Source organism: Chenopodium quinoa, unplaced genomic scaffold (genome assembly GCF_001683475.1).
Source record: "Chenopodium quinoa cultivar QQ74 unplaced genomic scaffold, ASM168347v1, whole genome shotgun sequence".
Lineage (NCBI taxonomy): Eukaryota > Viridiplantae > Streptophyta > Magnoliopsida > Caryophyllales > Amaranthaceae > Chenopodium > Chenopodium quinoa.
In genome coordinates this window covers 1,459,563-1,481,690 of record NW_018742987.1, presented here as the reverse complement: position 1 = coordinate 1,481,690, position 22,128 = coordinate 1,459,563, and the positions used below count along the sequence as shown (strand labels likewise).

Genomic DNA, 22,128 nt, shown 5'->3' with positions numbered 1-22,128 from the left:
AACAAGGTAATGAGAATATTTATAGTAGCTATATAGTACCTACTCTACACAAGTAATCGTATTAAATATGACACCATAAAATGCCACCTTATCGTCAGTGTTGGTGGTCCAAAAACTCGTGATTCACATGGTCACGTATTAGTAGTTTTTTTTAATTAAACGATATATATATATATATATATCAAGGTACTTAATTATATAATACTACGTATAACATATACATCATATTGGTAAAGTACTACGTAGTTTGATAGTTTCTAATAATGCATATGTTATATAAATTTTTATTCATCACCTCTAATAAAATAGGAGTCTAAACCGTCCTTCAAGATTAATGATTACAAGTTCATACGGAGTACTACTTGATAATTAATGGTAAAACTATTTAAGTTTATTTTTGACAAACTAGCATCTATATATTAACGCCTTTTCAGCTTACCTATAATGATACTCCCTCCTTTTTTAAATACTTGCTCCATTTCTATTTTTTGCACTATTTATTTGTTCTACTTTGACTAATGTTTATGATTTATACATAAGAAAAAATATATTCTTGTGGGTACTTGTTGAAATCATCTCAATGAATAGATTATTAATTTTCAATTGTTAGAATTTATACTTATTGGTAATTAAAGATATTAGTGATCAAAGATTAGCATCGGTATGCGTGTCCAAGAGAAATGGAGCAAGAATTTAAAAACGGAGGGAGTACCTATGTACACTCTGTACTCTTTTTTTTTAAAAAAAAACTATTCTAATTCTATTTTTAATGTGGTAATTATTAAAGAAATTAAACCCACCAAGGTTGACCAAATGCTAAATCTTTTTTAAAGGTAAAATCTAACTTAAGGTTTGTTCTTTTCAGATTATTTTCACTTCAATTCAGTTTTCTTAATTTTCTTCTCTCATAAAATATACAGTTCAGTTCAGTCAATCAGAACCAACCCTTAGTTATACGAATTACGAAGTAAAGTTTTATAAGAATGCTAGCCAAATAACAAACCAGGTACAGTAAAGAGGCGATGCCCTGGGAGTAAAGAATGACACCGATCATAGTTACTTAGTTAGCAATCGCATGCTCCTTTAATTTTACATGTGCAACATAAGTTTGGCCAAAAGATTTTTTTTTTTTTTTTTTTTTTTTTTTTTTTGACATGAGCTTAAAACTAACAAAAAAAAGTCAATTAGATTCATAAAAAATTAAACAATCTTGAGAATAAATTGTTCTTCAAAAAAGATTGTGTCGCTTTAGTATCTTTGATACAATTACTTTATAGGATATTGTCTTTGATTATACTGGATATTACTTGTATCTTTTATGTACAATTTTTTATTTGTTAATCATTTGCTAGAATTGAACTCTCATTTGTCATTTCATTATTGTAAACACTTTAAGCATTTTTACTATCTTACAAGTACAATTTACCATCTTTTCCTTCATTTTCTACTTTTATATTTTCCATAGTTTTATTGATTGTAATACTAGTTACTAAACGTAGTAATTTAAGCATAATATAACACCAAAAAATATTTGTCTTATAAGAGTTGTAACTTATAATCACACTTAAGGAATAAAGACTACTTTAGAAATTTAAGCTCTACTAGTAATAATAAGAATAATACCTGCATTGCTTGCAAACAACTCTTTCCTCTATCGTATTCACGTAGGGTCTGTTCTCATTGACTAAACTCAGCTGAACTGAACTGAATATTTTATAAGAGAAGGAAATTAGGAGCTGAACTGAATTGAAATGAAGTGAACTATAATGAACTGAACTGAATTTCAACGTATGAGAATAAGCCCGTACTTTGTTTAAATTTTTATATCTACCTAATCAGACAATTTCTAAATTATCATCATTATTAATTAAATAATTGAGATTCAACTATATATTGGGTAATTTACCAACTCTTTTTAGATCTATTGGAATGTTTAGTCATTTTTTTTTTTTTTTTTTTTGAAGAAATAGTCATTTGTCTTACTCCGTAACAACTCTATATATCAAAATATTAACTGTCGATTTGTTATTTAGCATCATTTGTTTATTATTTGTTTTTATTTCAATGTTTCCCACTACAACTTTTTTAAAAAAAAAACAAAAAAATCATGCTTTCCGCTAGGAGTAATCTAGAATGTCTTGACTCTTGATCAATGATGTTCGTCTTACTCTCACTAATTTAACATTTATATTTAAAATAATCTTAATATGGTGGATTACATAATAAGTTTCTAATCTCATGACTAATTTCTTACTTTAATGGGATTAATGTTAATATCTTATTGTACTATTTCGTATATTTGTTTTGGCCGGCTGGCCGCAAATCGTGCAATTTATATGTTAATAGAGTTACTATGGAGTAAGACTTATTGTGTCCTACTCGTATATTATTAAAAGCTCAATTCCACCAAGACGTGAATCTTAGATTAAGTGTCGTTGTTCATCATATGTTAAATCAATTGATTATTATGTTAATAACAATATACGTCTTAGTCTGTAGTAATTAGATTATTATATTAATAACAATATACGTCTTAGTCTGTAGTAATTAGATTATTATTACAATATTACACATAAACTGCATCATATGCTGCCAAAATTAAAGGTCAAAATGATCAATCATATGAAAAATGATATACGTAGCAAAGTACAACCAGTTGTATGATAAAACTTGTCAATCGTCAAGAAGACTAACTTTTGCGCAATTATTTTGAATTTTCTATTTATAAATAGAAAAAATCAATACTCAGTTGCAGTACAATCACTGATAAGATGAACTTTAATGTCTCCTTAAAATGTGTGAGGCGAGCTGATGATCTGATACACAATTTTAATGCTTCAAATCTTGTGTTTGGGATTCTCAGACAAATTGCAGGATTGAAATTTGCAAATTGTGCACGAGTACCACGGCTACCACCTTCATTCAGTCCACGGAAAGAACTTTTGATTAGTGATTAAATATTTAAATGGATTATTTGAACTATGATCCATATATATATATTTTTTAATAAGTAAGATAGATAACCATTAAGATCAGAAATCTTACTAACTTATAGAAAAAATCAAGATTTTGATCACTACACTACGTATACATTATAAACTCCCTTTTTTTTCCTCTAATTGCAACAATTTGAGTATTTGACTTTTTCAACTTGATTTGTACTTATAATAAACAAATTTTGTCGTGTGTTGTGAATTAGTCAAAAAGTAAATTTTCATTACACTAATACTTTTAAGTTCATACTAATACAAAATTAACAGTATTAATGATTAAAGTTGTGTATCATCAAGCATGTCAATCAAACTATAACAATTAAAAAAAACCCTTTGCTGATAAATTATACTCCTAACCTTTTCACTACTCGTATATAACAGGTTGTACCTTATACATTATAATACAACTAAAGTCTTTTCTTAACTCAATTGTTTATTTGAGAGAACTCCAAATTAGTGAAAGTAATAGTAGTGTCTTGCATACACAACTACACAAGATACAACTAGAGGTGGTTATTGGGTAGGGTAACCCAATGATAATAGGGTCAGGGCCAAGCTTATAGGGCTTTTAATGGACAAAACTTTTATTGGGCAGGGTCAATATAGGGCCAACATGTTTTTCCAATTTAATTGATAAAGAAAATACATAATGCAAAAATAATTATATAGATAAATTTGTATTCATATGTATATATAATGGCTTTATCCAATATTTATTTTAATTGATATTTTGTAGGCCCGCCATTATCGACCCGCTAATGACCTGCGACCCGCATTAACCCGACCCTATATTGACCCTATAAAATGTGACCCTCTTTGATCCGACCCGCAACCGACCTTGACCCAACCCACCCAATAACCAGGTCTAGATACAACATTAATGCTACTATGTTTTCCTTATATATAGACACATTCTATCTCTGAAATATTCTCTCAAAAGTTAATTACGTTACACATCTAAAGACTTTAACCTACCCAATTGTGTAGCCCAATATATTAGTGGCGGCCCACTTCTTATGATATGGTCAAGTTGCCAACCCATTATGAATGCCATTTTTGAGAGAGAATCAATAAGGATTAATGATGCAACACATAATTGGTCACCTATATAAATTAAAGTTTAATTTATGTAATTAAGCTAGTTGATATCCAAATATTACAAGTACGTATTATCAATTATATCATGAAGTGTTTAAAAAAATATGTTCGTGAACAAGAACAAAGTAATTGGTTGGCAATAATAACAAATAATAGTAGCACACAAAAAACAACCGACCATAGTACTGAAAATGATTAAAGAGTGCACAATGTTACATCTCTGCACTACACTTAGAATTTCGATTCTGAAAAATAATCAAAAACCATTTTGGATCCCTTTCTTTTTCCCTAAGAATAAAGGACTTTTGAAGCAACAAATGTTGATCACAAATAAACAGCAACAAAGTAGAATTGCTGTATAAAACCGACGATTAAGTGAGTAATTTTCATCGAAACACATTAAAAGGTGTTACGTTGTTCATAATGCTCGCGATTTAATGATGTCGAAGCTCATCTCACTTGGATCTGTAGCCTGTAATTCAACTTGAATTCCATCAAGCTCTCTCTTGAACCTGTCCTTTGAGCTTGCATACACCATCTTCATTCTCACCCTTGATGTATCTGGAGACCTACATTTATATTACATACATTTCACTCGATATTAATTATGTAAAAAGTCAAAATGATGCATCTATTGATACATAAACTTTATACTCTCGTATGATCAACTGATGATGTCAATCTATATATGACAACAATATGCACAACATTTTAGTATTGTATTGTACATATGTGATATATTGCATACTATAGTCGTGTATGTTCTCTTCATTTGATTTTCACTTTAATTGAAACCACGAAGTATCAAAATAGACATGTAACAATTATATTATATTATGATTAGCACTTTCTATAGTTTTTCATGCAAGAACATGAAAATGAATGGCATACGTACCAGGCAATGAAGAAAATCTTGCTCTTCTGGCAGTTCTCATCAGTGGTGAAATCGAAGTCGAAAACGGCATAACGACATTCATCAGCAGGTAAAGAGTTAGTAAAATCGTCATAGCTCTCCTCAGGGCTTCCAAACTTATCCACCACCACTTGTTGGCCTTCAATCTTAAAGGTAATAAAGCGGTATGTTCTCTTTGCTTTTAGCTCATGAAACTTGAGCTTACATTCATCATCCACAGCCATACCAGACGCAGCGTTCGCCTATATTTTTGACCCCGAAAATTTCCCATTTCATCACAACACCATATATATGGTTAACATATAGTACAACAACATAGAATAATAACGTTACATGTAACAAGTGCTATTGTTGATTATCATGTAGCTCAAATATCCTCATCATATATTCACGTTACAAATGTAGAATATGTAACAAATAATGTATAGTAACGCTTTTTGTGACGTGATTCACACAACCTATAGCAACATTGAGAGTTACCTATGCAATATCGATAGACGTCTATTACCAAACCTATGAAAAATTTAACCTAGAGCAATGTTGTTCATTATGGACTATAAATCTATAATGTTGATTGACCAAAAGAATGCCAACTTCTAATTATTATTTTTATCTCTTATTCCAATCCTAATTGTACGTCCATTTAATGAAATCATTTATGATTTATGTGACTAACAAAGGCTAATGCGGACTATATATTGTTTTGAACAAAGGGGGTAAATTATAGTAATGACTAATGGTCGTTAACTCGTGATTATTTTGGTTGTAAGGTAACTTACAAAGATTAAGTGATTTCATTGAATCAAAAGGTAATGTTTTAGTTGACTAGTAACAATATTTTTTTTTTCATTTTATCATCATAATTTGACTTTAGATGAATATAAATCGGAATTGATCTAGTCAAATACAGAAACAAATTTCCCTGTCAGCCGTAGGAAAGAACAATTCAAGATTATGGTGCTACATGACATTTGTCAATAGACAAAGCATATGATTCTTCTACATTGATCAAAATTCTATCCTAGAAAATAGTTGAAGAAAAATAAAAAAAGTTTGTAGGCAACATTTGATCAACGCTAAGTTCCAGCTTCCAACAACATACAATAATATCTTAAGATTGTGAGTGTGTGTGATTTTTTTTTTTTTAATTCATGTTGTATCATGCATGGCAATGATCATAAAGAATCAAACTTAGATATGTAGAGAATATTCTACAACTTGTGGACATACATAAACATGCAAATGGATGGTTAAGTCTTATTAGTATGTTCATTTAAACATGTCTCCTAAGTATCCATATTTTGGCGAATCTTGATTTATAATAACAATAACTCTCGTTATGGATGATCAAATAAATATCATTATATATGCACAAATGTATTTAAAACAAGAAAAGTAATCAAGAAACGTACCATTTTGTTGCAGTTTGATTGGCACACAATCGGAGAGGAAGAAACAAAGGTAGAGTTAAGAGAAATGAAGATGAAAAAGGAAGAGAGAGAAAGGTAGAGAGAATGAGGAATTTAGATAGAGAAAGAGAAGAGAGATCCTTGATTAAAGGGCAACCATGAATGGGTGAGTTTTTGAGGGAGGCAGAAAAGTGCGGACAATGAAGAGAAATTAATAAATATATATTAATAAAATTAAATTGAAAGAAATAAATTAATGAAATAAATCACGTACAAAAATAACCAGCTAATGAAAACCAAAGTGCAACCCAAAAATAAGCAAATGAAGGGCTGATCATGTCTACGACGAACTGTTCTTCTTGCCACGTCTAAGCTAGCTAACAAGTCACGTCCTACCATCTTTTGACTATTTTTATTTTAATATTTTTGACATTTTTGTCCTACTAATCCACTTTTTTTTTTTTTTTTTTTTACAATTATGGAGTTTTAAAATAAAAGATGATTTATTTTGTACTCGTTCACTAATTTAAAATTTAATTGTTTTTTGCAACTTTAACTATAACTTGCATTGATATAATTTGCAACTTTAAACTTTAATTGTTTTTTACATTGATATTATTTTTATACCATAAGTCTTAAGTCCAAATCACTTTACCCCATTTGAAACTTGTATTCCTTTTGTAACTCAAAAAGAAAAAAAAATGTATTTTAGCTAAAACAATTTTATATTAGATTGGATTTGATGATTAATTGATTATAATGCTAAGAAGAAAATTAAGTACAAAAATGTATAAATTATTACAATAAATATAATTCCTTTACTTTAACAAGAGAAACAGGGATTTAGCTCCAGATAATTAATCAAACACAAAGCATTCTCTTAAAAAATGCTTGAAAAATTAGAAAGATTCTAATGATTCCCAAATAAGTTAATATATCAACAGAGTACTCTTATTGTATAAGCCCAAATGTATTGGTCTCCACTTTCTTCCTTAATGTTAAAGCTGACAATAATACCAAAAATGGTTAGCAATACTTGATATGGGCTGGACTAAATCCAGAAGAACATACTTGATTTGTTAATTAAGTTGACATACATGATACATATACGTACGATTCTAATTCGAAATTTAAAAGTTTCAACCACGTTTTCAATAGACAAAATTTCTTCCAAATGTGGATAACTCAATTGTGGTCTAATGCTTTGTTATGAATAGGGGGTCGGGTTTGGGTCGGGTCAATTCAGATTAATTCCATGCCCTATGCGGGTCGGGTTTTGGTTGGGTCATGCTTGAGTCGGGTCACGTCGGGTCATACTTCTTATCATGCAGGTTGGGTTAATAACAGGTTGGGTGAACAATAGGTCGGGTTTAATTAGGGTTTTCACAGGTTAAAACGGGTTAGGGTAATTCTCAGGTTCGAGTCGGGTTCGGTTTAAGTTAATAATTTGCGGGTTAGAATCAGGTTGGGTCATTCTCGGGTTTGAGTCGGGTTCGGTTCAAGTCAATAATTTGCAGATTATAATCAGGTCAGGTCATTTTCAAGTCGGGTCATTCTCGGGTTCAAGTCAATAATTTACCGGTTATAATCAGATTAGGTCATTTTCAAGTCGGGTCATTCTCCAAGTCAAGTCGGGTTATGTTCAAGCCAATAATTTGCAGGTTACAATTAGGTCGGGTCATTTCCAAGTCAGGTCATATTCAGGTTCAACTAACTATAAATAGATAATTTTCATTTTTATCAATCTAATTATTTCCTTTGACTATAATATATAGGGCAATATACTAGGGAACTATAGTTTATAATTTGGGAAGATAATTATCTCCTTTAACCATAGAACAAATATATACTATATTTAACACTTAAATTTGAGAATGATGCTCCTTTCTTTTGCTGCCCTAGACCGACTTGGTCTCCTAGACAAAATGCTTTGATCAACAATAATAAGGTGCTCTAAATTGCATTTAAGGTGATTTGAATCAGGTTAGGAACAATTTGGGTAGAATTTAGGTCGGGTCAATAACAAGTCATGTTAATTTCGAGTCGGGTTAGTAACAGATCGGGTTGAATTTTTGGGTCAGGTAAGTAATAGGTCTAGTAAAATTTGGTTCAGGTTAATAACAAGTCAGGTTGAATTTGAGTCAAGTCAATAACAAGTCGGGTTGATTTCAGGTCGGGTTTGTAACAGGTTGGGTTAAATTCAGGTCGGGTTAGGAACGGGTTGGGCTGAATTCAGGTCAGGTTAGTAACAAGTCGGGTTAAATTCGGATTTTGACGGGTAAAGTCGGGTTAGGGTCAATTTCGGTTCAAGTCGAGTTCAGTGCAAGTTATAAATTGGTCGTTGTAAACCGGTAGATCGGTGCAAGTTGTAAACCAATAATTTGGTCGTTTAACAGCAAATTAGATGGTTCCACACACCCATTTGGACCCCCGTAGGGTATTAAGGACCATGGTAAACATTTTAACAAATTTTATTTCCGGGCAAAACAAAGTCCAAAAATTCCAAAATTGAAGGCTAATATCTACGCTTTTTGAGAAATTTTAAAGGTTTTGGTGCCCGGTGTCGAAAAGCCTTAATGTTTTAGGGAATACATCTCAGGGTCATATAATGACGTTTGGAACCATACATGATCATTATATGTAGTCATAAATGTTCGTGGTAGGCTTGAGTTAATGATATCGGAGCAAGTCTTAAATCAGTAAATTGGCCGTTTAAAGACAAATTGAATGGTTCTGCCCACCCAATTTGACTTCCGGATGGTATTAGTGACCATGGTAAACATTTCGGAAATTTTTTTTCCCGGGCGAAAAAAAGTCGAAAAATTCCAAAATTGAAGGCTAATTATCCACGTTTTTTGAGAAATTTTAGAGATTTCGAGGCCCGGTGTCGAACAGCCTCAAAAATTTAAGGGATACATCTCGGGGTCATATAATGCCGTTCAGAATCATATATAATCATTATATGTTGTCCTAAATGTTCGTGGTAGGCAACATTTAATGAAATCGGTGCAAGTTGTATACTGGTAAATTGGCCGTTTAAAGGCAAGTGGGATGGTTACATCCACCCAATTGGATTCTCGGAGGGTATTAGGGACCATTCTAAAAAATTCGGCAATTTTTATTTCCAGGAGAAAAAAAGTCAAAAAATTCCAAAATTGAAGGCTAATATCCACACTTTTTGAGAAACTATGGAGGTTTCGGAGCCCAGTGTCGAAAAGTCTTGAAATTCTTGGGGATATATCTTGGGGTCATATAATTCCGTTTGGAACAATATATGATCATTATTTGTTGTCATAAATGTTGGTGGTAGGTTTGAGTTAATGAAATCGGTGCAAGTTGTAAACCGGTAAATTGGTCGTTTAAAGGCAAATTAGATGGTTCCACCCACTCAATTGGACTCTCGTAAGGTATTAGGGACCATGGTAAACGTTTCGTTAATTTTTATTTCCGTGCAAAAAAAAAATCAAAAAATTCCAAAATTAAAGTCAAATATCCACGCCTTTTGAGAAAATAGAGAGGTCTCGGGGCTCGTTGACGAAAAGACTCGAGATTTTAGGGGACACATCTCGGGGTCATATAATGTCATTTGAAACCATATATAATCCTTATATGTTGACAAAAACGTTCGTGGTAGGCTTGAATTAATGAAATCGGTGCAAGTTGTAAATCGGTAAATTTGTTGTTTAAAGGCAAATTGGTTGGTTCCACCTACCCAATTGGACTCCCGGAGGTTATTAGGGTACATGGTAAACATTTCGACAATTTTTATTTCCGTGCGGAAAAAAAAAAAGTCAAAAAATTCAAAAATTGAAGGCATTATACACGTTTTTTAAGAAATTTTGGAGTCTTTAGGGCCAGAGCCTAAAAGTCTAGAAATTCTAGGGAATATATATCTTAGCTTGTGGTCATATAATGTCGTTTGAACCCATATATATTCATTATTTGTTGTCATAATTGTTCGTGGTAGGCTAGAGTTAATGAAATCGATACAAGTTTTAAACCGGTAAATTGGTTGTTTAAAGGAAAATTGGATGCTTCCAACCACCTAATTGGACTCCTAGAGTGTACTAGGGACCATGGTAAACATTTCGGCAATTTTTATTTTCGGGCGAAAAAATAAATCCAAAATTGAAGGCTATTATCCATGATTTTTTTAGAAATTTTGAAGTTTTCGAGGCTCGGTGTCGGAAAGCCTTTAGATTTTAGGGGATACATCTCGGGATCATATAATGTCATTTGGAACCATATATGATAATTATATGTTGTCATAAATGTTTGTGGTATGCTTGAGTTAATATAATCAATAAAGTTGTAAACCAGTATATTGGTCATTTAAAGGCAAATTGGATGGTTCCACCCACCCAATTGGACTCCCGCGGGATATTAGAGACCATGGTAAATATTTCGGCAATTTTTATTTCCTGGCCAAATAAATCTCAAAAAAATTCCAAAATTGAAGGGTAAAAATCCACGCTTTTTGAGAAATTTTGGAGGTTTCGGGGTCCAATGTCGAAAAGTCTTGAAATTCTTGGGAATACATCTCGAGGTCATATAATGTTGTTTGGAACCATATATGATCATTATTTGTTGTAATAAATGTTTGTGGTAGGCTTGAATTAATGATATCGATGCAAGTTGTAAATTGGTAAATTGGTCGTTTAATGATAAATTGGTAAATTGGTTCTACCCACCCATATGAAATCCCGGAGGGTATTAGCCTATAAGGGACCATGGTAAACATTTCGGCAATTTTTATTTCCGGGCGAAAAAATTCCAAAATTAAAGGCTAATATCCACGCTTTTTGAGAAATTTCAAATGTTTCGGGGCCAGGTGTCGAAAAGCATTGAGATTTAGGGGATATATTTCAGGGTCATATAACTCTTAAATTTGAGAATGATGCTCCTTTTTATTGTTGGCTTGGACCGACTTGGTCTCCTTAGACAAAATGCTTTGATCAACAAATAATAAGGTGATCTAAATTGCATTTAAGGTGATTTGAAATCGCGTCAGGAACAATTTGGGTTGAATTTAGGTCGGGTCAATAACAAGTCGTGTTGATTTCGAGTCGGATTAGTGACAGATCGGGTTGAATTTTTGGGTCAGGTTAGTAATAGGTCTGGTAAAATTCAGGTCGGGTCAATAACAAATCGGGTTGAATTTGGGTCAGGTCAATAACATGTCGGGTTGATTTCAAGTCGGGTTTGTAACAGGTTGGGTTAAATTCGGGTCGGGTTAGGAACAGGACGGGTTAAATTCAGGTCAGGTTAATAACAAGTCAGGTTAAAACGGGTTTGGTTCAATTTCGTTTCAAGTCGGGTTCGGTTCAGGTCAATAATTTACGGTTTACATTCGAGTTGGGTCATCTCCAGGTCTATTCATGTTCGGGTTAGGGTCTCACATACGCGGGTCAACTCGGGTCTAGGGTTGGTTTCAAGTCAGGTTTGGGTCACCATTTTTTCGGGTTCAGATGGGTCGATTAATAATCGGGTTTGAGTCGGTATTTCGGGTCGGGTCAACTTTTGACAGCTCTAGTTATGAATATCAGTCTTTTCCACACTACTAAGAACATAATCAAGGCTCCTGAGTCCCGATACACATTAGGGAAAAAACTCTAACTTGGGACATCAAGATTTCCAAGTTAAACTCTAGCCACTAGACCAAGTTATGGATACCACATTAATTGTAATCCTAATTGAAGAGGAAAAAAAAAAGAGAGAGACAAGAATAGACCGTGAAGAAACAACCTTAGAAATAAAAAAACTCATACAGCCTTACAGGCCAAATATGCAAAAATGCTCAACATCGAAACAAAATTTTCCAAGAAAGAGTAAGAGAAAGGGATATCTAGCATGATACAAAAACAAGAAAACTTTTATATCAAATTTTACTAGTATCTGCCTTTTGCTTACAAAATAATGAATTACCTCAACTTCTGATCAACAATGTCAACCTACAAAATTCACCACTTTTGGCTCTTGTTTCTTCTTTACCTTTGCATGATTATGATTTTCCTCGGATGCAAGATCACCTTCAGTGTTCTTGAAGTCATTCTTGACTTTTTTGTCTTCTTCCAACATGAAGTCATCCTCAAGATCATCCCCACCATAGAGCTTTGTAACTCGTGATTGTGACTGCTCTAGTATAGATACTGATGATGAAACATGCATTTAGAATCACCATCATGGTAATACAGATGATCAAGAAGCACAACACTCTCCATCAGAAAATGGCTACATTTCTGTTTTAATTCATTCTACATTGATAGTCCTTTATGATTTGGTAAGTCAAACTTTGGAATTTCTCAATTCTCATATTACCTCTATGAATTTCATAAGCTGTGTTTCATTTACTACCCCTTCATTATACAAACAATACATTGATACCCTTGTAAGAAATACAAAATACTTCTATATCCAAAAAATAAATCCTTCTTTGTAAATTTGGAATTGTATGGTGGTGATGAAATTTTTTAAATATTAGAGTATGGTATCTAAGCTAAATTCTTTTGAAATGATGCCAAATCAAAAGTGACCTACGGAGTATAAAAAGAGAAAAACACACATATACAAATATATTCTCAAACTTTATTAGGTCAAATCATCCCTTTCAATTACGAGATCCAGGATATGTGTTCAATTGGATGTTCATAACTTGAGTCTCCTGCATAAGCAATTTATATGTAGAAAAATATGATCATTACCTCTTTTATTTCCAGCAGCTTGAGCACTTCCTTTGTCTGGGCAATCTCTAGCTAAATGAGTTACACCACCACATATTTTACAGCACCCACCCTGCCCATCAATTAAACATTACACTTGTAAGAAAAATCCAGGAATATATAATGCAAAATATGTTGGTTTGCAATAATGTACAAAAGCTAGTTTTACCTTCACATATATCCCGTGTGTATTTTTAGGACAGTTCTTACTCAAATGTCCACGTTCATTGCAAATAAAGCATAAGGCAAACTTTGTTCCACCTACATATAACCCAAGAAAGGGAATAAAATTAACAGAGTTAATCTGAAGATAAACCGAAGACATGTATGTAATAACATCACTATATAATAAGTCTAGATGACCTTCAGTTCATGGAAGGTGATGTGGACTATTACAAGCAAATACGTTTAAATAACATAAATAAGAGAAAGCTTTTGACCAAATTCCAAAATCTCAAGTTCCACCTGATATCAGGTGTAAGATTCAACACGAGTACTTAAGATTTTACAAACCATTAAAAGACTCTGTATATTTTGTTTAATTTATAAACCATTAAAGATATGGGTAAAAGTACATCTATATTCATTAATACTACATTTTGCCAATCTACGCAAACCATTTGCAGTGGAGGGTGTACATGAAAAGTAAGAAAATACCGAGTTATGTGAGAGGAGCCAGCAATCATGATGAAGCATTTTCTGCCTAGGTGATTTGTTGGTAACTAGTAATGAGTTGGCGTGTGGAAAGAAACCACAAACCAGATAGAATCAAAAGAAGGAAATGATGTAAAGGCATAGAAAGAATCATGCAAGTAAAACTCTGGTACTTTGGAATGAGGAAACAAAGAACAAAAACCAGGGAAAGCAATGGATTGAAGCAATATGAAGGTTCTTGGGCCCAGCATTTATTGGCAGTTTGTAAAAATCGTTTTAGAAAAGAGTGACACCTGATATCATTCTAGACCACTAGACCAGGTTGATCTGCTCGATAAATTCACACTATACCTGATCATTAATTATATTAGATAGGGAGCTGAGCTTTGCTGAATAGGGTGCACATCAACCCCCAATATCAACCATGCAGAATATAGTTTCGATAATGGGTCTACTTACAAACACAGGACGATGTGAATAGATGTTCCAAATGTAAGAAAGAAAAAGACAGAATATTGACTCTAATTTTGCATTTCTAGCAGGGAATGACTAGCTCTCTCAGATCATATAACTACAAAAGACCAAGTCTCATCTATGATATTGAATATAGATTAAAAGAAAAGAGTTTTAAGTGTCAAACAGCTTAAGAGACATTCTCCGTTCGCCAAAACACAGTCTACCAGGGTACCAATATATTATAATCAAATTTCAAACAATTTTCCATATCAATAAATGATTTCAATCCAACTAGCATAAATCAAAGTTATTTTAACAACATTTCATACCAATAAAACAATCAATTTAAGACAAACATAACAGGGAGAATCAAATGGCACAAATGAGCATACCATCTTGCAGTGGCCGGGGGCACATTGACAAGGAATGCCCAGTTTCACCACAATTGTAACATAACTTTTGTTCAACAACTTCTTCACTCTTGTTGGGGCAATTCTTCAGACTATGACCGCGTTGTCGACAACACAAACATATCTACAAAACAGTATAAACATACACCAAAAACCAATATCAAAAACAGAAATTTAATAAACAATCTTCACATTCTAACAGATTAAACTTGCATTCTTTCCTCGAGTATTAATCATTACTTCATAATGTTACTTAAAAATCACCTATTACCCTTATGCCAATACAAAATCTTAATTGCAACCAATTTTCAATCAAATGCAAAAATTTACAACCTACCAAAATACCCAATAGCATATTCCATTCCATGTCACTAAGAAAATCAAATTTCATCAAAATTATAATTACAAATCCCTAGAAAATGATAGAAAAATACCTTATTCCGTTCCCATTGAGCTTTTTCAGGGCAATTTTTAGCAATATGATGCAAATCCTTGCAAATAAAACAACAATCACCAGGCTTTAACCCAGGAACTCTCAAGGGTTTTCTAGTAAAAGAGGATTTACGGGGCTTATCATCTAGGGTTCTGGGGTCAGATTTATCGCGCTTAAATTTGGGTTTTTTGTTCTTGTTCTTGTTCTTCTTCTTTTTGTTGGGGTCTTTAGGGGGAGTAGGTTCAGGTGTTGGGAATAAACCTGGGTTTTCTTGTTTAAACTTCTTTCGAGCTTCTTTCTGTCTTTTACTCACCATTTTTAACTTATCATTCAACTCAGAATTGATTGCTGCTGCTGTTGATTGAAGAAGAAAGTGAAGTTTTAGGGGTTTTTGCAGGGGTTGGAAAATGGGAGGAGAGAGAAAGTGGGAGATTTGCTAAAGGAGGCATTTTGGGTGGGCTGCTAATAAGAAAATATGTTCATGATATTGGAGATTTGGTGTGAGATAATGGGGGTTGAAAAGAGATCCAAGCCCAATTACTTTGGCGTACCCGTCAACCTGGTTCATCGTAGGATGTTTTTTATATACCTGGGTGTACCGTGTACCCAATTAAACCAAAATTAATTTTTACTCTTTATTTGATAATTAAATGAAAAATAATCATCAAAATGAGAATAAAATACTATGGGTGTACGTACACCCGGAGGTATATAACAATCTCTCGGTTCATCAAGTTTGAACCGATTTTAATAAGTGCAAAACTCGGATTGAGTTGCTACATTATGTGGATGCACTGTGGATTGAACTCTCAACCTACCGGCCTGATTGAAATTGGTCCATATTTAATAATCCTAATTGAAATTTTTTTTTTGACGAAACCCTAATTGAATTGAAATCAATAAATTGTGTGAAAAAAATTGAACAATTTGACCATTGAGATTTGGAATTTCGTCCCAAGTTCCCAACAAACTTCATTTAGGAATCGAAAGTGAAAAATTGAAAAGCGTTCTTAAAATTGCTTATGTGTCATGTGTACCTCTTCTTCCACCAGCATCACGCTACATCATCATTTCATATGGATTACTATCCTTGCTAGAAATAAATCATGTTTTGTAATCCACATTTATATATATATATATATATATATATATATATATATATATATATATATATATATATATATATATATATATATATATACATACATACATGTAAGTAGAGAATAAAGTAGGATAAAAACCAAACAAAATCCAAATAAGTTATTGTTATCATTGTATTCTAACTTACTGTTAAAAATGATTAAAAAAAATAAAAGAAAAATCAAAGAAAACTCGAAACAAAGCCTAGGTTGCAGTGTTGCACCACTAGTTGATAATAATACGTCATTCCTTTAATGTAGATTGTAGACATTGTCATTGGCTTTTCTTTAATTCTTTTATCCTCAAGGCCTCAAATAAATATGTTTCTGATGTTAATACTACTGTATTTTAAATGGAGCTCCCAATCTCATCACTATTATTCTTTAGGGTTATTTTAATTTTTAAAAAATGTTTCCAATTAATATTTTAAATGTGTTTCGATGGTTTCTACGCTACAGAAAACAGCAACTTCACCAGTACTCCGTACTATGCATGCCATATTTGAACGAAATACATAAAAACAAGTTATGCGGAAAATAGAAATTCAAAAAAACTTCAGAAATTCTTGTACATTAGTTCCTGTGGGACAATAACTATGAGCTGCCAATTTGCCATGAAAGTAAAATATGTGTCCCTAATTCCAAATCACCCGTGAAAATGAAACTCAAACCAATGAACCACACCCAAATACCCAATTAACTACACGGCTAACGATTGTTTGCATTGTAAAGCACACAAAATTGTGTGGCCAAAACTCACTTTAATATGTTAGCATATCTTTTTCTGTGCTCCCATCCAAATCCTATTATAAAGGTCCCCTTCATTTTTCATCTCTCTATACTACACACGATTCACTAGTCCATTCTCTTATTCTATGTTTTTATGTAGCTGTGAGTCCTGTGATTGACAGAGACATGTTGACTTCGCTCGATCTTTTAAAATCAACCCAATTGTTATAACTAGTAAGCTAAAACAGCGCGATGTAACAATTATTTTTGAACATAGAAGTTTTAATCATAGATTTATTACAAAAATTATACTTGTACAAGGTATTAGACATTTTTTGTTAAAGAACAAAAGATCTGCTTCTGGCATAAACAAATGAAATATAAATACAAAATAAGTCTATTAATCAACCAAGCCTTCACATATTATCTTATGATGGTTCGACTTCGATCCTAATATGACTTAGTTTTATCTCTGATACATATATATATCACTTGATAGTTAGTACCCCATATCCATAAGCCATAACCTCCTATACAAGGATAAGGGATAACATTACAATGTTCATTCCAATGGACAGCACTGATTAGCTAAAACTCAAAACGGTCCACAACATTGAACATCGTCAAATTCAGGGCACTTAGAAAACAAGGCATCGCATATTCGTTCACTAAGCCCCAAATTTGGGAACTTTAGCAGTCGAAATCTGAGCTAGGAAGTGCTCAGCCACAATTCTTCTCTGGATTTTCCCAGTTGCAGTTTTCGGTAAAAAGTCAGTGATGAAAACCTTCTTAGGGACCTTGAATGATGCCAGGTTTTTCTTGCAGAATTTTGCAACCTCTTCCTCATCAATCTCCACTCCGTCTCTTGGAATAACTGCGCAATTTATCTGTCCATGAAACAGAAATAAATCAACAACCATCCAATCCTCACAAGTAAATAGCAAGAACCAGCACAACACAAACATAATCAGGTAAAATCAAGCAAACAAACTCCAGATTCTCAATGATCTTCAACGACGAATAACAAAGAAAGGATATTCATATAAAACCATAGATTTTCACTATTATAATGGCAAGTATACAAGTAATTAGACAGCTGAATTTCTTTCCTCCCCTAGCTTTTTGCAGCGCCTTTTTAGTCAAGTGGTTGATTATCCATGAAAAAAGCATACCGTGATTATTTATCCACTTAAAACATCATTAACAGAGCATACTAACAAAAGTATCAAATCCCTCAAAGCATACGTCATTATCAGGTACATGAATGGTAGTAGAAGGCAATGATCAACCAATTTCGATTCTGGAAATCCAACTGAACCACACATGATCCTAGATTCCTAGAAGCATCAAACACAGCACCTCATGCTTTTCACCTCTCAACCACATCATGAGGCATGTAATGACTCAACTACACGTGTATCCGTCTTTAAATGTACAAAAGTACTATCCATAACATCCAAGTAAATAAGCTTACCACATCCACAAGTCATATGTATGGCATGATATGCAAGACATTTCGTGATTAATTATGAAAGGATAGAGACTAACAACTAATCTTGCTTATAATCTAAAACTCAAGAAAAGATGGAAATTAGTTCATACCTCCTCTCCATACTTGTCATCGGGGACCCCGAAAGCAACAGCTTGCGCAAGGTTAGGATTGGACAACAGCACTGCATCCACCTCAATTGGTGATATCTTTTCCCCTGAAAAAATTGGGTAGAAAACAACTCCACATATTAGACATTTTAACTTTTAACTCAACTTGAATGTGTACAATCACACATGTGGAATACCAAGTGGTGCATTATTTACAAACCAATGAAGGTGAAGAAAAAGCAGCTCCATTGAATAACAAAAAGACAGTGACTATCTCTTGGCTGACCAAGAAAATTAGTTTAAAGAAAACTTAGTTTACCAACCATAAAAAGCTACGTTCTATCACGGTTTCACCTACCCAAAGCGGTTATTTTAAATAGGCAAGTATAAGATGATTCGATTTTACACTCTCTCAACATCCTTAAAAAATAGACCTCTTTTGATAAGCTTTCTAGACCATGCTGCAAACTACAGAGTACTCTAACCAGATTTTTTAAAATCCATGTACGACTCCCTTCAAAATGTGATCTTTTATTTAAAAACAAAGGCGAATGACACAGATATAGAGACTGGAGCTACCAGACACACGTCTAAATAAAATCGTCATAGGTAGGTAGAGGATTAGGAAACCCATATCCTAACAACTTTCCTGCTTGGTCACATTCCATTAATATAAACACTTGGATTTTCTTACGAGCCAAGGTTCTAAGACATGTAAAGCGATGGAGTCATAGTCTAATTATAGCCGTAACCACTTATGTACATAGCACATTAAAAAAAATATATTTATATCAATATTCCTATAATTATTTAGTTGACAAGATTTATACATTACTTAACTTTGGAACGACTTGACAACTGCGCTAATTAAGTATCCTCGCGTAACACGCTTGACAAACATAGTAATTTAAGTTATTTAACACATGCTCAGTATTTTTAACACAAACAAGAACCCAAGACAATTCTGATTTTGTTACACTCTGAAGTAATTTGATAAGAAACTTTGTCGATCTATTCCCTCAAAAGTGTGTTCTTATGACAAACCATAAAACAAAATTTCAATAATAATTATAAAATTCACCCTTGATAATTAAAAAACACAGTTAATAGATTAATGCTTTTAAACAAGTAGAAGCTAAAATAAGAGATAAATGATATATACCTCCACGGTTAATGAGCTCCTTGATCCGACCCACCAAATGCAAATATCCATCTTCATCAAAAAACCCAACATCACCGGTATGAAACCACCCGAATTGAAAAGCCGCCTTATTTGCTTCCGGGTTATTCTTATACCCTTTTGTAACATTCGGGCCCCGAATACAAACCTCTCCTTTAGACCTAGGCCCTTGAACCTGACCGTTTTCATCCAAAATGGCCATCTCTTGACCCACGGGTCGCCCAACCGAGCTCGCCTTATGAGGCCCATCCTCAGGCAACGGGTTAGAACACATTAAATGGGTTGCCTCAGTCATTGCATACGCTTCCAAAACAGGCGCACCGAATGACTCCTCAAGCCGGTTAAGATTTGTCGGGGCCAACGAAGCGCTGCAGCTCCGAATAAACCGGAGCTTCGGGTAGTCCGTCTCGGGCTTACTCGTGTGGCGATCAAGGATGATCTGGTGAATCGTTGGAACAGCGGTATACCAAGTAGCGTTGTATTTCTTCATGTCACCCCAAAACGTCGACGCAGAGAATCTACCCGAGGAAGGGAGAGTCACTGCAGCGCCAGAACCGAGTGAGGTCAGCAGTCCAGCCATCAATCCATGAACATGAAACAACGGCAAAACAATCACAGTCGAATCAGACTCAGTAATCTTATAGACAGCTTTAATGTTCCGAACAGTTGAGAACAGGTTAAGCTGACTCAGTGGCACCCCCTTGGGACGGCTGGTAGTCCCGGAGGTGTGGAGGAAGAGCGAGACATCGGAAGGGTCGTTCACGAGTGAGGACACCGAGTAATCGGGGTTCGATTCAGGGTGAGTGAATGACAGAGAAATTTCGGAGTCAGATGAGGTGAGAGATGCAGTAGCATGAGGAATACTGAGCTTCGCAGCAGCGGTTTCGGCTGCGGTGTTGCCTTCAGGGGAAGTAAGGAGGAGTTTTGACTCTGAGTCTGAAAGATAGAACTCGAACTCGTCTGTTGTGTAGGCTGCGTTTAATGGTGCTGCCGTGGCTCGAACTCGAATCACCGCCAAGAACATAATCACAAACTGTCCATTCATTGACATAATTATAAATTAGTTAAGATTTTTTTTTTTTAAATGTCATTTTTCACGGAAAATTGTTACTCTAATTTCTTAAGAATTTGCTTTATACTCACTTTATTCCCTACTAGCTTTATTCCTTAGTATTAAATGGTGAAACTTAAACATAAGCGTGTGAAATCTTATTATTTTTCTCAATATGTTGTTTCAAAGTACGGAGTTCTTCGTACTAATATATGATTAATACGGAGTATAATTCTTCTGAAATGTGCATTAATTAAGGACAAATATTAAAGAACAGAATAAATGTTAATTATGAAAACCAATTTGTTTAAACTGCGAACATTACGAAATTAAAAAAGCAGAACTTAAACAAATTCATGTTAATGTTACATCAAGTGGATTGGTAATACCGTATTACCAAATCATTTAAATTACAAATATTGTATGTTTATTAATAAAAATAAAGATAAAAAATTAGATTTTAACAAAATTAGAAAGAAAAAAAAAAGGCAAAACCATTGAATTTACAGAGGATTAAGGAAACTAGAACCCTGATTTTTTTACCAACCAATAAAAATTGAGGAAAAAATAATAAATCAATAAAAATGGTGTACCTCAATGGTGTTAGGAAAGGTGAGGGCGACAACATCGCCGGGAACAACGCCGGCGGCAAGGAGGCGGGAGGCGGCATGTTCGACCAATTGGTGTAAACGAGAATGGGTGATATCAAACTTGCCGGAAACGGAAATTGCTCTCCGGTTAGAAAATTTTCCGGCGACGTCCTTAAGAAGTCCGGTGAGAGTTAGATTTTCCATATTAGGAATTTGATAACAGAGGAAAAAAAAAATGGTGAATTGGGGTGGGGTGATGATGGTATTGGAAAGATACGAGAAAAGTTGGTTAGAATGCAGCGAATATATAGGCGGTCGATGGTGCGTGTGGGGGTCACAGCTTCACAAGAAGAGTTAAGACAAATTGCTTACTTCCTCGAGGCCTCGATTTGCTTCGTTCTAAAATACTACTACTATTCTGTCTCATACTCTATTTTTTTTTTTTTAGAAACAAGAGTTACTATACTCCGTATTTTTATATTTTTTTTAATAAGCTATAGTTTTATTTTTTAAAATTTATTTTTTACTACTACTCCTCTGTCGTTCACGAGTCAGAATTCAGGTAGATATCAAGTAATGCTTAGAAACTATCACAAATGGTGCAAGACTTAATATTACTACTAAATATGAAAATTGGATCAAATCGGGACGAATTCAGGTCGTTCGAATTTGGTTTGGGTCGAGTTCAGGTTTCTCTTAGTAACTTCAGGTCGGGTTCGGATTGAATCAGGGATTACAAACTCTTAATAGCTTGA

The 22,128-nt window shown here is 33.7% G+C and overlaps 2 protein-coding genes across 2 annotated transcripts; both read right to left on the bottom strand.

Moving 5' to 3' along the window:
• Positions 1-4,157: 4,157 nt before the first annotated feature.
• LOC110729488 lies at positions 4,158-15,652 on the bottom strand. The gene is made up of 9 exons (XM_021909220.1): positions 15,087-15,652; positions 14,635-14,776; positions 13,302-13,393; positions 13,115-13,205; positions 12,362-12,562; positions 12,182-12,258; positions 6,417-6,527; positions 4,987-5,246; positions 4,158-4,660 (listed from the first exon to the last, which is right to left on the bottom strand). Exons 1-9 carry the CDS (start codon positions 15,399-15,401, stop codon positions 4,510-4,512), a joined length of 1,440 nt encoding a protein of 479 aa, XP_021764912.1. The 5' UTR covers positions 15,402-15,652; the 3' UTR covers positions 4,158-4,509.
• Positions 15,653-17,291: 1,639 nt separating this feature from the next.
• On the bottom strand, positions 17,292-21,715 carry LOC110729653 (oxalate--CoA ligase-like). The gene is made up of 4 exons (XM_021909424.1): positions 21,377-21,715; positions 19,715-20,765; positions 18,556-18,659; positions 17,292-17,840 (listed from the first exon to the last, which is right to left on the bottom strand). The coding sequence occupies exons 1-4, from the start codon at positions 21,575-21,577 to the stop codon at positions 17,622-17,624; spliced, it is 1,575 nt and encodes a 524-aa protein (XP_021765116.1). The 5' UTR covers positions 21,578-21,715; the 3' UTR covers positions 17,292-17,621.
• Between the last annotated feature and the right edge of the window lie 413 nt (positions 21,716-22,128).